We start from the raw sequence: 18,395 nt of genomic DNA on the forward strand, positions 1-18,395 counted from the left end.
AGCTGGGCAAGGCTCTGTTTTGAAAGAGCAATCAGCCTTGAATATGAAAGCCACTGCACACCTAAGAAAATTAAGAGATAAAAGGGAAAAGAAAACATCTGAGCAAGAAAAATAATACAGCAGCTCTTCCTTACGCAGGCCTTGGCATTTTTCTCCCCAATTGATTTGACATGCTGCGCAAAAATGAGACCAGTGCACAACGTGACTCATGACTCACACGGTTGCGTGAGCTCAGCATTAGCAAATGCTGTCAGTTTTCTGAAATGGCTTCAACAGTGATCAAACTCCTCTAAGAATTTTCCCTGTCATGAGAAGATGCAAAATAACATTGCTGCTCCAGGCTGGTATACAGATCCTGCTCCCACAGCACTGGTGACACTGGGGAAAGCAGCCTGGGCAGGCATCTTCCTTGACAGATCCCTTCATGCAGCCATCCACACCTGTCCCAGAACTTTGGGGATTTACGATAAGAGATTTATCTATAGCATGGGAGCAGGCCTAAGAAGTGGTGGCCACTGGCAGCAGCAGCTGGTCACTGTACAGGGAAGCGGCAGCTCTCAATCCTTCTTCCTTCCCCTCTGCATCTGTCCCAGCTTTATCTTCTCTCTGCCTCTTTTTCCCTGACCTGGGTAAATTCAAAACCTCCCACAAACAGGAAAGAGTAACTTGCATGACAAGGTTCTGAACTTCACCTGTGTCTTTGTGTGTGTCTGACTTGCCAACAGTCGTCCCAGAAAACCAACAGCATAAAAGAATGAGATTTTTCATTCCCCCATCATTTCTGAGTCTGTTGAAGTCTTAATTGCCCCAGGCAAGGTGGTTGGGCTCTGACAGATGCGCTACGGTGCAAAGCTGCCGTGGGGGTAAGCACCATAAAGAAACACAAGCCTGAAACTAATGGGAAGGCAGCTGCATCTCCTATAGGATTCCTGAGGCTGATGTGCTGGGATGATAAAGCTCTTAAGGGCACTGTGGATCCTGCTAGCCTGTTACAGAGACTGGATGAAAAGTCAGCCCATTAGATGCCTCAGCAGATACTCTATTGCACACCAAGATGTTTGACTCCCCAGTAAGCAAACAGGGATGAGTCGTGTCATTAAGCAGGTTCCTTGCTGAGAGAAAACAGTAATTTTGTCTAAAACCAAAAGGGACCAGGATCTGAAGTCAGTGCCAGCCAACATGCCTTGACTGTGCATACAGACAATTTTGTGGCTGTCAGAGAACAAAAGCCGAAATCAGACAGTCACTATAATCCCCACCCACCACACGCTAAGGTCTGCTGCTAGCAGAGTGTAATGCCCACAGACTTAGGGGGAAATAACTGGAAAGCAACACAGAGCATGCGACTAGCCATGGAAAAGGGGCTGCTCAGCAGCTGTCCCTCTGCAGAAACCACACAGCAAATGCAAAGTGAATTCCCACTGAGGTGACACTGTCTGAAATGGCAGCAGCCCTCCCTGCTGCCTGCATGGCGGTCAGAAATGGTGGGGCAGGATTTAACATGAGGTTTGTGCTTCCGAGTGCAGCCACCTCCCTGTGGGCTTGAGGAGATGAAGCAGCACGGACACGGTTCACAAGGACACGGTGCACAGAGCACACGGTCTTTGCACAGTGTTGGGTGTGAGCCAAGGAAGGGCAGGGGACAGACAGAAGCTGAAGCAAAGGCAGGAAGAGGCAGTGGTGGGGAATTGCAAGACTGGATACTTGGGGTTTCTGAACGAGCCTAGAGAGGACATAATTGTGATGGGTGCAGTGCACTGGAAATCTGGGCCTTCTCAACTGGAAGGAAAGGGAGGAAAGGAAATCTCCAATTAGTTCCTCTTCCTTCAAAGGCAAGAACACAGCAGTTATAAAACACAAGAAACTACCATCTATTATTGCAAAACACAGCTATGCACATAGTTACTGCCACACAAAAAGTGCAGGCCTCACTATTCGCTAGTGCTCAAATTGCATGGCAAATAGAGAAACCACAGATTTAACTATAAGTCTGTCCAGAAGCAGTGTCTTGTTTCACTGAGAAATTATAATGAGTCTTTGCGGCATTTTCCTTGGGACTTTTTAGTTTTAGCTGGAGGGAGAAAAGAGGGAGTGCAAGGAGGCACATGGTCTCTTCTCAGTGTATCTGAGGGAAGGCAGGGAAGGCAACCATATGGGCTGCAAGTCAAACGCTCTGCCTGGACTCATCCCCCCAGGACAAAGCTACCATCACTCGCTTTCCATGGCCCACTGAAGACTTCATTATGTATTCAAAACAGAATAGAAGTTCAGTTTCAAACCAGTTCATCCTCTAGAGAATGGTCTTACCACAGATGTACTGCTTAACCAAAGGGCAAGATGGAAAATCAGTTTAAGAGGTGGAAGGAGAGTGCCTTGTACACACATTTGTCTCTAAATTTCTTCTTATAATTGCTCAGAATTTTAAGGAAGAGCAAGTTTCAAGAAGCAGGTGGGGGTGAGTAATACAGGCCATATGTAGACATAGGTAAAGAACTCAGACATTTTTGTGGAAAATTGGAAAACCAAGGTAGGATTTCATAGGCAGTGTAAGGCAGCCTGACTGCAGGCATTTCCCCACTGGCCCAGCATGATCCCAAGTGTAGGCACAAGGCCACTGAGCGTTAAGAGGCAGGAGATGACTGTTTGCAGAGCTGCCTCCCAATCAGTTTACCTTAACCCTACAATAAAATCCCAGCCTTGCTTCTGTTCCTGCCACAGCATCACGTCTTTCCCTTTGTCTGTACTTGTGTTGCTCTTCTCTGTTCCTGCTCCACTTTCCTGACATGTCCTGCCATCATGAGCCACGGTGCTCCCTGTTCAATGTAACACAAATTAAGAAAAATGAAAAGGCTGCTATTGATTGAAAGCCAAACTCTGTTCTCAGCTGGACAAATCTTAATTCAGCATCACTGCTGTACCTGTCATAGGGTTGCTCTGGATTAAGAAGCAAAGGTGGTGTTGCAGTTCCCTGGGCTGAGGGCACTGCCTAGCAGTGCACTGAGGAAGGGTCAGGCACACCACTGCCAGATATCCCATAACCACAGATTAGCTAGCACAGAAATAAGCTAGTTGGAGTAACGAGGGAGGGCAGAGCAAAGAATAAGCTGTGCTGGGTCACACCAAAGGTTTGCCTGTTGCAATGCTTCATCTCCATCCAACAGCTTGGAGAGGGAGTGGGTTAACTGAGTCAGCCGAAAGGAATGCTCTGCCTGCTTGTATCCTCCCACTCTCCATCACCTGGGGGCTAAAGGACTTCCCAGGCTGGAGGCTCTGTGCACAGTTTTGTTTTTATTAGACCTTGTGGGAATCAAGAATCTGTTTCCTTGAATTTGCCTAATCTATTTTTTTATTTTATTTTTTTTATTTCTGCTTTTCTTTGACATTCTCTTAGACAGGAAAAAAAACAGACTAATCTCAAAGGGTTTGTTTGCACCACCAGAACTCAATTCCCTGCTTTACAGCAGAATAGATCAATTCCTAATTGCCTGTTTTCAACACAAATGCCTCAGTTGCTTTAAAAAAACGCCTCCTCTGCTCCATCTCTCTCTCACAATGGAGGAATGAAGGCCTCAGACTTTGCAGAGGTGGTAAAGTCATGCTTGAGGATTGACTGGTGTCCTACAGCCAGCAGAAACAGAAACTAGAGCAGATTTTACTTGCATCCCGTTTCCTTTGTGTGGCTCAGTGCTAAAAAACAATGGCAACTGCAAAGGAGGTAAATGTAAAGGATGTAATCAAGGGAGGTAGCCCTGTCTACCATGAGCCTTTGTGAGGCAGTTTCCTCAGAAGCCTTGAAACCTCCCAGTCAGACCACTCAGCACAAGCTCAAGTTTTCAAAGTGGCATAGTGTCATCAACTATTCCCCTGTGTCCACCACAGCCTGCTGGCTGACTCCCCAGCCTGAGAAACAGGGAAGTGTGTGAGAAAACCAGACCATCACAGGAGTGCTGCTTTCCCCTCAACCCAGAACATGTGCATTCCCCCCACCCTGCAACCAGCCCTTTCCAAAATCAACAGAGCCCAGAGATACTATGCAAATAAATCCTTCTCATCTAAAGCGTGTACAGAAAGACAGATGTAATACACAGTAACACACTGCCGCTTCCTCAGCCCAGAGATATGAACTCTGAAGTGGAGGTCAGATGCAATCAGCTGAGTAGGCAAAGGCTGAGACAACAGCAGCCTGGAAATGCTGCTCCCATTCAATTACACTGATTGCACACGCACGCTCAAAAATAAGGTGAATTGATTTTGATTTTCATCAAGGAGAAATACTGAACAGGATCCAAGGGCCTTGTGGCCTCTGAGAAATACTGAAGCTGTGAACTCTGCCATGAACAGCTGGTAAGCGGCTTTGGCTCATGCCAGAAAACAGCCCCATGGGGACAGACGTGCAGGTAGTGCAGGACAGCACTGCCCTCATCATCACACATTTCCCATAACTTGCTTTATTAAAGCAGCTCATGTGACAAACCACTTTTGTTTGTTTGTTTGTGCAGGAGGTTTTACTTCATTTTTTCCCCTGTGCTAAATTTTCAGGTTAACATCAAACAATTGTCTGATTTCTTATCCGAATAAAATCTGCCTTTTCCCCCACTCCAGCTCAGCTTATCTGTGTGGAAAGATCCTAACTTCAAAACAATTTTTTAAATGATCCATTTTGGTTCAGTCAGTTCCTGACTTCAAAATTCCTTAATGTTGGTATTTATTCCTGGAAATCTCTGAGAATTAAATCAAATGTCAATAAACAAATAACCACTAAAAGCAGTGTAGAATCATGATAAGCACACTGTTGCTGAAAGAAGGTTACACTTGCTTTGGGAAGGGACAGAGGAAAGGAGAAAGCCCTTTTGCAAAATTACTGAATCAAATGATCATTAACTTTTCTGAGGCGGGGGAGGGGAAGTATTGACTCACTCAAACTGTATCACTTTCCCCAATGATTTTTAGATGCTGAGTGCAGTAGCATGTCTCCCTGCTAAGGGAACAAGGTATTTCCCTTGCTCAGGTTTACATTAAAGCAGCCTCTTTCTGTGTTTTCTAGCCAATAACTTATTTTAGACCCTATTCTTCCCTTCCCCTGACACCAGACGCATAAGGCAAATACCCAGGGAGTCTGTGCCCTGATGCTACGAACAGACCGTGGTGATGCAGAAAAAACCCAGGTCAGCTATTTCAGTCAGTCCTTTCACTACCCACCTCCAACAAGTCACATCAGAAGCACTCAAGGATTTCTCTCATGCTGCCCCTCAAGCCTCCGCTGTCCACCTTGCAGCTTTCCCCTCTCTTCTGGTTGCCCCTCACATATGTCACAGCTGATGTTAAATGGGGGATGGACCACCAGCTCTTGCTCAGCAATCCCTCAGCCTGTAAAGCAGGGTCTCCAAGAGACAAAGGATGAGCAGCTGCAGTAGTAGTAGTTTGTGATCTTGAAGACCCTTCAGAAGAACCTTCAGCCACCTCAAACCTATGCCCATTTTGGCCTTAAAAAGCATAAGTGCTGGAGATCAGGGACTATCTTTAACAGTTTATAATGGGCACCATGTTGGACTTTTCCTGGTGCAGGGCCAAGGCAGTGCTGCATATGTGGTAATCTCTCCTACTTCACATATAGCGTGTTTGAAAATGTAACCAATGTTAGCAAAAATAAAGCACTCAGAATCCAGCACCACAGCAATTCACATAATCTGGATTATCCTAATTTAGTTTCTTTTTGCATCTGTAGAGTATTATGTTTTATGGTCAGAAACCTTTAGTTAAAACATTAACTGATTAGAAATGCGTATTCAGCAACAGCAAATAATTTTGTGACTTCCTCTGTTCCACTCAATTGCTTCTGTAAAGGAAAAGTACCAAACAATGAAAGAATGTGTTTCGAATATTTTTAAAGGAGCATCTCAGTTTTTAAAATATGATATGACTCTTCAAGGAGAATTTAGAACAGCTCAGATATAGAAAATCAATTCAATCTAAAGTAGAACTCTTTTCCATCTCTCAGCTGTGGGTGAACCAAAAGACCAGTTAATTGCAGAGCTCCTGCTGCCATCTGGTTCCTGTGTCCCCACCTCCAGTAATGCTTGAAGTACCACATGCAAAATCTCTATTACAAATTGCACACATTTCACTGGACATAGACTGGGGGCCTGGGGATGAAAACAGCCTGGAGCAGTCCCCATCTGATGGGAGACTGCAACTACTTCAGGTAGGAAAATTGACATTTCAAAGGATGTCTTGGTGCTCCTGATCCACCTCCCCCTTCAGGGGCTCCCATATCAAATCAGCTCACTTTACAAGTTAGAATGAGTTGCTTCTGACTGTCACTGCTGACTATGGCTGTCTGAAAATCAAGCTGTTTTTTCTCTGCTTTATACATTACCCCAGACATGAGGACTCCAAACTCCAAATGTAATTGGCAATTCTCTTGACAATGTACAAGGTAAAACAGAAGTAGCATGTTGCTCAACTGCTCAGTTGGATCTGGAACAATGACAGCAGTTATAATTGCTATCTACCATTTAAATAACCAGATACTATATGGCTCAGAAGATGGAGCTTAAGAGATTAATAGGACAAAGATGCCATTTTTGTCACAGTTGCCTTTCCAGCTAAATTTTATTTAATGTCAGAGGAAGCTAATGGTGGAGCCTCAGAAAAATACATACATAGGTTAAATTGGCCATGCTGTCAGCAGAATGCAACTACATTCACTCTCTGGGAGATGTGTTCAGGTAGAAAAAGGTTTCCATTTGGGAAATCATAGGTATCATTTTGCCAAGTAGTTTAGGTAGTTTAAATACCTGGGATCATGTATCTTTGTGGTTAGCATTGCAGTGACCTAAGAGCAAAGACTTCCTGAACATTTCTGCATGGGTGAAAGGTACCCAACTAAAAACTTCAGGTCTGGGACACTTTGACTCCTAACACTGCAGCCTTCCCTCTTCTTCCCTGGGGACCATCCCCAAAGGCAACTCAACACAGAACTGGCCTGTCAGGACACACAAAATGTAAATACAGTTTTATTTACTTCCTGATCCTGGGCTCAAAACATCCGCAGCTCTTTCAATGAAAAGCAACCACTGCTATTTAGCAACTTCTTCTGCCTCTGCTTCATTCTGCCAGGAGACAGAGACCATGCTTTGATGTCACCATGATGCACCAATGGTGTTGTGGTGACATTTGAGAACTTCTGGTTGTGCTCCCCAGGCAACTGGTGCCATTGCCCTTCATTTTGCATCTTCTCTACCAGGACAAAGCCTGGCTGGTCAGGCAACAGCTACAGGTGCAAATTTTGGACAAACTGAGAAAGAAAAAATTAAAATGGAGCCTTCTTCATCACTGACATCCTAGGCTTCCCTTCTGGATGAGACAGTTGAGTTGGTAGTATCAACTTTTGTCCCTTCAGTAAGTTGTAGAAGAACAGCTGGTGATTCTGTGTTAACCTTTATGATAGAAGAAAAGCACCTTCAATGTTCACATTGTGAACCCTGGGACATTAGCATGTGCTTTTTCAGAGGAGAGCTCTGGCAAAGCAAATGAATTTTCATCCAGCTTCTTCCTGAAAAAACTCTGGAAAATTGTTGGAAGTGACTGGTTTCAGTCAATTTGGTCGGGTGATGCTGGAAACTGTGTAGTGATTGCTGAAAAAGTCTTCAAAAGGGCAGTGCTGGGCGGGAGAGGACTTCTGCAAATTTTTGAAACCAGTTCCACAAAAACTCTCATTCATCAGTTTAATCTTCATGGATTCAGCAAAACAGAAGGGGATTCTCCAACACATGCTTCACCTGATAAAATACAAGCACTGGAAGCAGCAGGTTCTGCTTTTGGCAAGATACATCAGTCCCTTTGCACACAAAACAACTCTCAGGATACTTGAGTAGGATAAATGTTCATCCCACACTGTGGTGCCTCAAGATTAGTGGTATTTCGGTTTCTAAGTCAGTTTATATGCTTTTGAAATCCTACGCTTCTCTGCTGCTCCCAAATGGCAAAAACACCAGGGTGGTTAGCACTCAGCACAACTATATCATAACATTTTATTCCTGTTTATTCATCTTTAAAATGCCCGTAAGAGTGCTTTCTAATATCCATGTTTGTCTTTCGTGAGTCTAAAGCTTAGTTATTGTATCTTTGTGTTTCTCAGTCTGGAAATAGTGGCAACTAACTCCTCTCCTTTACAGTTTTTAGTTACTCTTCTACTATAATGCCTATTTCAAGAGAGATTATCCCCACCTGCTACAACCCTGTAAACAAAGTGCTGGTGTTAATAACACAGCACCAGCTGCACTGTCGCTGGACCCAGATTTGAAGGAAGGCTGCCTGAGGAGAAGCCCAGATGTTCAGCCAGCAGCAGGAGCTGCTTCTGCAGAGGAGAATGATCCCTTTGAGCAGCTCCACAGATGACACCCAGACATCCGCCCCCAGCACCTCCACACCTACCAAGCCACATAATAAAGCAATGACCCAGACTGGAAATGCCTGTGCCTCTGCACACACAACTTCTCTAACACTTTCAGGCCCTGCTGCAGCAGTGGGTAGTGAGAAGTTCAAGCCCCAGGCCCCATCCCCACAACGCTGCAGCTGCAGCCCTCTTGGTGTCCAAGCTGCAGATTCTGCTTCATCTGATGTTTCACCGCATCACATTTGGTTTACACTAGAGCTGGAGCTTCTCACCTTTCCATTTGGGCATCCATACCCAGCAGCTGGCTTGTGTCCCCTGTGGGGCCCCTGGGTTTCGATGTCCGTGCTGGCAGCAGCTGCTGTTGCTGTGCCAAGGCCACCTCCCAGCCCAGCTCCAGCGGCCCCTCACTGCCTGGCTTGAACCCACCACCCAAATTGTGTAGCTGCAGGCAACAGGGTTGGACCCCAGCACAAGAGACAGCACAGACACCAGCTACCAAGTAAACAGAGCTTCATGCAGATAGAAGTAGGTTACTCTAGAAATAAATAATTAAATATTTCTTGTTCTCAGTAATAAAACTTTTGCATTTTTTCTGTCTCTACAGTCCCACCGTTACTGTCTCTATACCCCGGGGGTTGCCTGCAGGGAGTTGAACTGGTTTGCTGCAGCCCAGGGAAGCCAAAGGCCCCAGGCACTGGTGGTGTGCTCAGCAAAACCCAGCTAAAGGGCAGGACATGGGTAAACCAGGAGCTGCACCAGCAGCAAATGGTACACAGCAGCACTACACACTGCAGTCTCACCATGGAAAGATTCCCTAAATTAGGTCCCAGGATAAAAAAGCCGAGCATATGATTCCACCTCCCAATTTAAACATCCATATATATATGCTAGGCAAAAATGACAACTGCCTATTAACTGCAACTGGGAATCAGCAGACAAACATATTTCACCTCATGCCTTGTCCCAATTACTCTAAAATAGGTCTTGCTGAATCGGTAACTTGGATTACAGAAATCAAAGATCTTTAATAGAGTTTGTCAGCTTTTCGGGTTTGCACAAAGTCATCTAGAAGCAGATTGAAGTGAGAATGCTAGTCCTAGTCAAGTTCATAGGTGGAAACAAACTTCCTACAAAAATGTACCCTCATGATGTAGTTATCTTCCATCCACACACCCCACAGCAAGCATCCCTCCTTCCAGCATCATGCTCCCAGTGCTCCCCTTGGGTTCTGCATCCCTTCCTAGCACAGATCTCTTCCCCCAGGGTGAAGCTTTAAGTTGCTCCCATTCGGCAGCAGGGCTATGAAACACCTCGACTGCAGTAACTCACAGTTGGCCTCTTCCACTGTATTCGGCGCAGCGTATCCTCTGGAAGCAGGTTGGGACCGATAGAGCTGACATGAGCGGGAAAGGTGGCATCCTCAAAAAGCAGTCCTTGGCTCAGACAGGAGGCTCGCAGGCGGCTGAAGTCCTGGTTATTAAATTTCTTCACATTCTGGAGGCTTCCCGTTGTCCCTCTTGTTTGCCATCCCTGCTCCAACGTCTGAGCAGAGCCAGGGGCAAGCATCATGCCCCTTTCCTGTGAAGGAGAGACACAGACTGCCATTAGTTTCCCAAAGTGGTGCCTTAGGAGTGTATGGGAAAGCAAAAACCCCCCACACACCCCAGCCCCCCCACAAGAGGATTGTGGAGCAACAGCTTGCAGAGCTGTGACAAAATCCTTATTAGCTGGAAATGCCTGGGGAAAGAGTAGTTTAAGATAAACCAGTTGGGACTTGACGACTGTCACTGCTACAAATTCAATTTTGAGTCTTCCCTGAGGACAGAGAGCAAAGCTGTTAGTGAGCCGCTGTGTTAGCACTGACGTACATCTGCAAGATAAGTGAGCATAGGAGATGGAGCAGAAGCTGCAGATACAGGGGAGGAGGGAGGTGGTGTGAGGAAGGAGCCTGCCCAGGGGTACCCAGGACTCTTCTGGCCATGGATCACACCGGTGCCCCGGGCATCTTCTGAGTTATTTACTTTATTTCATTTCCACAAGTGAATGCTTGACAGTCCTTCTCTGTAGGACCTAAAGAAGGCAGAGATGTGCCCTTCCTTGGGATCTGCTCCAAAAACCACAGACAGATTAGGGAATGGCTTCCTACCAGCTTCAACCAGATGCCCAAAAGCTACAGCACTGAGGTGGGACCAAGCTGCAACATCCAGACCCAGATCCCACCTGCACTCCTTTCTCACAAGAACATGCACCAGGGTCTGGGGTATTTGGCCTCAGTGGTTCATTCAGAGGCCAGTGTTTAAACAGATCCAAATTGCAGATTCATTTTTAAACTGGGCAATCATTGCAAAGCATCCATAGATATTCCAGTCTGGAGCATGTTCAAACCCCTCTGTGTCTAAAGGAAAGGGACAATGCACTTTGGAAAAATGAACGTTTCACATATGCCGTGAAACCCTAGACTGGACAGAGCTGCTAATACATCTGCTGGTATAGCTAGGGAAGGATTCAGGAGCTAAAATCATCTCTTGTGGTCTCTGTCCCCTTTACAGTCGGAGCACAGCTGGACTCTTGCCATCAAAGATCGATAATACTTTTTTCCAAAGGCAGCCAGAACATTGTCCTTAGAGATACTGGATTGTGGGATGGGAAGACTTGTGGGACAGGAGTGGGAGAAGGACACAGGAAGGTGGAAAACATGCATGTTTAGATGGGCAGCAGCACTGGAGCTTTAAAACAGCAATTTGTTGTGTCTCACCAGAGTAGGGGCTTTCAGGTGCACTCCCCAGAGCTGTGTGGATGTACAGAGAGATGCACATGTGTGTACCAGCTCCTGGGGATCTTCCTTCAGCTAAAAACCTCTGTTCTCGAGTTCAGAGAAATAGCAGGAAAACCATTCATCTTGCCTTGCCTCCTGGTTCAGCATACAAAAATTATATGTTGCTGGGTCAAAATCTACATTAGTTTTCACCCTTCATTTTCACCCTTCATTCACAGCTGCCCTCACAAAAACAAAAAGGCAACTATCCTGAGCTATAATTCCCATTTTGTTCCTTCCCTTAGGACAAGGAGCTCCTGGTGAAGTCTGCGTTAGCAGACTTACAAGGTCAAGAAGGATCACTGGAATCCCCTCCTCTGGCTTCTTGCATGGCAGATGCCACCGCACTTGATTCAGCAGTTCCTTTTCCTGGCTCCTGGCTTCTACTTAAGATGTACCTTCCCATAAATTAGCACTGGAAAAATCCATCATACGCCCTGGGAAAGCCACTCCTACAGTTAATTAACTCCACTGTGCTAATTTCTAGCCTGAAGTCACTTGGTTTCACTTTCAAGCCACCGGATGCCATTGTGATTTTTTTAATTTTAATTTTAAAGTAGATGAAAAGGCTCTACCAAAAAGACTTATCTGTAGATCTGATATGTGCCTGGTGCAGTACAAAGAGAGCAGATGGCTCCAGTAAAAGCAAAGCCTCAGATTTTATTGTGAATTGTTCACACGTGAAAAAACACGGACCAGCCACACTGAAGGTGTGACACAGTCCCTTCCCCCACACAGACACACTTTCTACTTAGTGCCATCACCTTTCTCCATGTTTTAAGTCACTTGGCCTCCTGGCATTTTAACAATAGCCTAAAATATAAGGAGTTTTGCATCTCATTGTTTTAATTAAAAGCCCCACAAAAAAATTCAGGTGGAATTCAGAAATCACCCTCGGCCAACAAGAAGACAGAACATTCCCCTTGGGCTTGCACTTTTTAATACAATAGAAATAAATCTCATGTAATGTACCATAACACGACAAGTGAATGGCTTCTTCTTAAGAAATACTCATTTGAAACTGTGCCCAGGCCCCATGCATGCTAAGATCTATTTCTTGCAATAGTGTTCCAGCAAAACTGATTACTAATTCCAAAACTCAAATTAAAACTAACAGAGCTTGAAGGCTGGGTCTGACACGCGTTCCCTCTCTTCTGACAGAGAACAAGAGTTTTTAAGCACGTGTGTGTGTGTTTAATTATGTTGTTTAACATATCCAGAATAAATTAGCAACCAGACTGAAGAAAATAACACACTTAACTACTTTTCTCTTGTGGTAATAACTTCATCAGCATTGTGTCTAGGGGCACACGTACATGAGCTCTACATCCGTCCATGCCACTGATGATGCATCCCATGTGGTCACACACACCTGGGTAGCACCGTCTTCTCCACACCAGCAGCCTGAGCCCCGGCCACAGGTTGGCTCTCATGGGTGCACCAGCAACAACACAAATCACAACAGCTTTTACAGTAGAAAACCGCCTGCATGGCTGGAGAGCTTCTCATCGCTACTGATCTCTGAAGCAGGAAGAGTTTGAAGGGACAAATTTACAATGCAATGGGTCCTAGAGGCACTACCCTTGGACTGCCCACTGCCACAGGATGTGGGGAGAGATGGAGGATTTCAAACACTTGCAAAAACTGGTTCAGACATATTGTGAAACACTGGAGGAAAACTAGAGACTGACTCTCAATGAAGGAAGGAAATTATTATTATTCAGAAGCAAACAGTCCTTTAGTCCTGGGATCTCCTCCAACACATTTACTTATGTGAAATGGAGAAAGGAATAACACCCAACTTTGCACCTACTGCTATTTTTTGGTCCTTTTTCCTTCTCAGCAGAGAGAGTTCCTTCACCTTGCTGTCTGTCTCAGGGAGGGTCAATGACAAACGGTGAGGAAGGGAAGGGGAGCAGTGGAAAAGCTACAGAAAGAAGGAAAAAAAGAGATCAGGTGTGACAGTTGAAGGAATGGAAAGGAAAGGGGAGGATATCAGAGCAAAAAGTTTGATGACTCCTACAGAAACTAACCTGGGAACCCCAAGCACTCACCATTTTCTGCATTAAACAGCTCAAAAGGCAGCAGCAAAAGTTGTGGCTTGTCTCCCTCCAGCACTCATTCATGTAAGATGTCAAGCAACTGTTATAATCAGCTACTCAATGGTGGCAAATGCTACTGACAGCTAATTACACTTTGCATAAAGATTTATGTTAGAGTACAGACATAATTTCATTCAATGGCTTCTGATATTTTTCACTGAGTAGAAAGTGAAAATAGGCAATTAGAAACACATGTCTACTTCATAGCTGAACTATCCACCTTCTCCTCTCCACCGATTTCCTTAAAACATTTCCATTACACATTGGCTCAGCTGGGTTTCTGTACTTGAGGAAGAGCAGCTGAATTTTTCTCAAACACCACAAAGAATAGCAGAAAAGCCAGAAAGCCAGCATCCCCTTCTTCCTCTGTTTCCTCTCAAACACTCCAAACTATCAATGTACATTTCATCTCACCCTTAAAATTAAATATATGCCACAGTAACGCAAGCTCTCTTTCCCTCTAAGATCCTGTTATTCATGTATTTGGAGCACTGCAAAAACCTCAGAGAGTCAGTTCCAGAATTGTCTTATAATGAAGGAAAGCATGAGTTTAATACCTCTCCTTACATTCAGAGAAAACACAAATGAGAGAGTGCTGCTTTTCAGCAGCTTGCCCACAGTGACAGCAAACCACAGGGGCAGAACAGGGACCTGAACTTGGGCGTCCCAAACCCAAGACAGACAACAGCTCCTTGTACATACAATGTGTGAAAAACCTGAGAACCTCAGAAAATCAAGCCCAAAGCCAGGCACTTTGGCAACCCTCCAGGAGATTACTTTCCCTGTGGCACCTTGCATGATCTTCTGCTCCAAACAGTCTGTGAAGTACTCCCTTCTGGCTATTTATTAAGTCAATTTTCTCCTCGTTTTGCATACATAGCATAGGACAGTTCCAGATCCCTTTTTTTCTACCTCATTTAACAGCAGCATGCAGTAACTATAGAGCCCTCCTCCTCTCAGGATCTCTACTCCCACTTGATCCAATTACTTCTGACAACTTACCTTTTCACTGTAAGGCTCTTTCTAAGGATGGCAAATTCATCTTTTCTTTCCCTCCAGGTAACATTAAGGACAGAGACTCTAATTTATTCTGGCTCTCCCAGACAAATCCCTCTCAGTCTGTCTGTGGTGCTTTTCCAGCACTGTTACTTGGATTGCACCTGCTTCATCTTGTACTAAGTAAAAGAGCAAAGTGATGTTTTACCTGCGATGCCTCCGGTGTAACTCTCCAGACAACATCAACGAAGTGACAGACTGGCACTACCCCCGTTCTCCTTTATAGGGCAGCTTTTGCCACGCCTTAAGTAAACATATCCAGGTTGAAATCAAGTTCAAGGTCAAAAGCAAACAATCTGACCCAGGCATAATAGTTTCATACAGATACCATACCATGGAGAAATACACATATGCTTCTATTAGCTATCCACAATCAATTGTCTATCAACGTTTGTTGGTTGATAGTTTCCTGTGGCTAACTGTGGCTTCAGCCACAATTATTCTTAAAAGAAAACAGGATCTGTTTGCACCTCCCACACTTTCACATTTCCTGTTTTCCTTCTCACACCACCAGGAAATGCAGCAATCATCCTGGATCCAGGCACAGCCTGGTAGGACTCACCACGAGACAAGTTATCAGAGCTGTGTGTCATTCTTTCTGCAGCAGTAAAAGTAGTGGATACTTTTAGCCAGTATCTGTTAGCATTTACACTGGGCTCTAACTTAAATTCCACATCGGTTCACTCACTTGGGTAGTTCATTTCCTCCAGGATTGCCAGAGGAAAAAAGAGTTATCCATATGTTTAGGAGTCCTAGGGGACTGGCCTCCATTATCCTAAAGCCCAAAGCCAAAGAATCAAAGAATGTCTAGCAAAAATATGCGTAAGAGGAGGTTATTTCATTTTTGGGAGGCCAAACTGAGATAGCCTGAAGAGGCCCAAAATAGAAGGGAATGGATGCAGCTCATTCTCAGGGACATGTTTCCTGGCAGCAGCCCTAAGTGTATCCATACAGCCTGTAAACAAGTATTTGAAGAAAAGGCCCTTGATGTCCTGGTGGACAGCAAGCCAAACAAGAGCCAACAACACACCCTTCCAATAAAGCAAACCAACAGCAGCATCCTGAGCTGCATGAGCTGCAGCGCTCACAGCAGGTCACAACAGGCGATCCTCCCCCTTTGCACAAGGGCTTTTGAGACTGTATCTGCAATGCTACATCAGTTTCGAGCTCTCCAGTGTAAGAGAAAGACTGAAAGTGCAGTGAATCCAGCAAAAACCCAACAGGATGGTCAGGGAGCTGAAGTATACATGTGAGAGAAGAGGCTGAGAGCTCAGTAGCAGAATCCTCTTTAAGACCAAATTGCAGTCTCCCACTAACTGAAAGGCTGTTACAGAGGAGGTGGAGCCAAATCCTTCTTGAAGGTGCACAGCAGACAGGCAGAGGCAAGAGGCACAAGAAGCAGCAAGAGAAATTACACATGGTTGGAAAGAAAAAATTCTTCAATGTGTTTCAGCCCAGGAACAGGCACTTGCAGAAAATGGAGCATCTCCACCCTTGAAGACATTCAGCTAGATGAGGTCATGAGCAACATGACCTAACTTAGAAGTCAACCCTGCTCTAAGCTGGAGTGGGACACAAAGACTTCCTGAAGTCTCTTCTCAGAGAAATATCTCTATGTTTCTCTTCTTTCTGGAGCTGTAGGTCATGTGGCAGCATCCAGGATGGCTTCAGGCCAGCTGGGCCACATGCGGATGAGACACAGAAGTCCACAGTGCAAAAGTCACCTGAAGACCTGGATGGTCAGTGAACTTCAAGCACTGTGATAAGGCACCACCGCTGTCAATACTTGAAGTAGCAAGTGGAAAATCAGCTTGGGTTATGGCTGCAGGTACACACCAGGTTAGTTACTTACCTCTTATTGGGTGGGCGGGCTTATTCATCAAGAGAAAAGTTACTCTGGAGTGGACATTCATGAAGTTCAGCTTGGAGCTCAACAGAAAAACTTGCCAAAGTGTAGTTCTTTTCTTACCCAAAGTAACAGAATCACCCAGGTTTAGAAATGTCTTCAGAACAAGAATTTCTTCTTTCAACTTGGATTGTACTCTCTTTGAGTGGGGATGTTAGTTCCCATAGCAGCTGGTGCCTAGGAGCTTGGGGAGCTGAGAACATAAAAAGCTCTCATGAAAAAGACAGTTCAGCTTCTTAATGTTTAATTTAGTTCTGTGGGTCTTCAGAACTGGATCTTCAAAAGCCGTGCACTGTATTCTGTCTACTTCATTTTAAGGCTCTTATTTCTGAATGAGAACTCAAAATTTAGCAAACTCTAATAGGAAATGCACTCGTCTAAATTAGAGCAGAACCTGCCCAGAGAGCAAAGCAGGTGCAGTTTTCCTTTAAGAGCCATTTTCCACAACCACTACATAAATAAAAGCTGATTGCACCAGAAGCAGGGAGCAAAGATTTCCTTCATTGCAGGAAAGGAGCTCTGGGGTGATAAACGCCAGTGCTGCTAGCTCATCTGACAGCACGCATGCTGTTAATCGCCTCCTCTCTGGGGAAACGGCAGGTATATTCCCCTCCAGGTACAGTGATTCATTGTCTGGAACTGATATCTCTGCTTAAGTAGTGGATTAACATGATTTAAGAAATATTCATTGCAAAGTTGATTAGAAAGCACCATCACCAACCTGGCAGGAGATTTCAGTTATTGCAGCATGATACCATTTTGAGATTGTCAGCTTTTCTGCAGAAGGCTGTATTGATGTGTCCATTTTCACAGTGACTCCAGAGAAGGAAACCCAGAAGGCAGAGGGATTTATGCTCCGTAATGAGCCTTTGGATTATTTGCTCTCCTAAGCGTTTGTGGAACCCTGCAAACAAACAAACAAAAAATATTTTTAAAAGCATTTGAGTGAAAAGCACAGGGCTATTTGAGTGAAAGAGAGCAGGGGTGTTTTCTGTTAGTGGCACCCTGTGAGACTGTGGCAGACTGACGATTGCCCTGACGTGAGGTTTGCTTTTGCAGAGCAGGGACATTAATCTACCTCAGGGTAGTTGTGCAGCTTTATCCACTCACGAGCAAAAGATGCTCAGGGATCAGCAGAAACTCAAAACTGCTTCTACGCTGCCGCCTCAGGGCTGTTAAAAGCACAAATAAAGGTGGGTCTCTATGCTTAGGACCAACAGCTGTGGTGTGTTCCTTCCTCTGGTCCAGTGGGCACTGGCACCAAAGGGCAAACACCAAAAAGTGCTGTTGAATCTGCATTTTCTATGAAGTTAGCATGGCTTGCAAGGTCTCAGCTGGCACGGCAGAATTTCATGTATTTGGGGATTTAATGAAGCTTTATTCTTCACTGCCCTGAAATAAAAATACACCCACGCAAAAAAAAATCACAAAACTGGGGTTTCTTTTAAAAGAGACTTTATACTAAACATATTTATCTTCCCTCCCCTTTGCTCAGGTTTCTGAAGGGTGGACTGCTGTTCTGTGTAGCCAGCAGCCTCTCGGAAGCAATGGGGTTTGTATCATCTTCTGAGGGTGGGGAAGAGAACAGCATAACTTTGCCCAAGTACTGGCAGAAGCTTTGGCATTAAGAAAGGCAACTCTCTTCAATCCACCCACAGAGCTTATGTGCTGAAGTATGAAGACTGCTATCTATTGCAACATTTCAGACATATGTCTTCATTTCTTACTTCCTCTGCTTTTCCCCTTGTGAAGATCACACTCTTTTTAGCAGAAATACTCCTCGTTTACATCATGGTAAATAAAGAAACAGACTGGGAATTTTTCCAGGGTGGTGAACACAACTATGTTTTGTGTAAAGGAGGAGTCTTCCTTCCATCACCTGGATTGCTGCAGTGATTCGGCGTCCCGCTGCTTTTGCATTACGGGACTAATGGAAGAACACTATCAATCTATTTCATTTCCTCATTCATAATTTTGTATATAGGTCAAGTGTTACCATTTATTTGCTTCTTTTAGACAAGATGCAGTAAGGCTATAAATAGTATTATTCATAGACAATCTCCTTTGCTCTGTGTTTATGCACTCACATTTCTGGCAGGACCTGCCCTTCTGAATCAC

General features: G+C 44.8%; 1 protein-coding gene across 1 annotated transcript in view; it reads right to left on the reverse strand.

The window, feature by feature from the left end:
- CAPN13 (calpain 13) overlaps positions 1 to 18,395 on the reverse strand; it is a 58,881-nt gene that overhangs the window by 37,471 nt on the left and 3,015 nt on the right. The window contains exons 2-3 of the mRNA XM_082049119.1: positions 16,999 to 17,181; positions 9,728 to 9,976 (exon numbers count right to left, since the gene is read on the reverse strand). Of these exons, the coding sequence (XP_081905245.1) occupies positions 9,728 to 9,976; positions 16,999 to 17,082 (333 nt within the window). The 5' untranslated portion in view covers positions 17,083 to 17,181. The remainder of the gene's footprint in view (positions 1 to 9,727; positions 9,977 to 16,998; positions 17,182 to 18,395) is intronic.

The sequence above is a fragment of the Streptopelia decaocto genome (genome assembly GCF_964273445.1).
Source record: "Streptopelia decaocto genome assembly, chromosome: 3".
Classification (NCBI taxonomy): Eukaryota; Metazoa; Chordata; class Aves; order Columbiformes; family Columbidae; genus Streptopelia; species Streptopelia decaocto.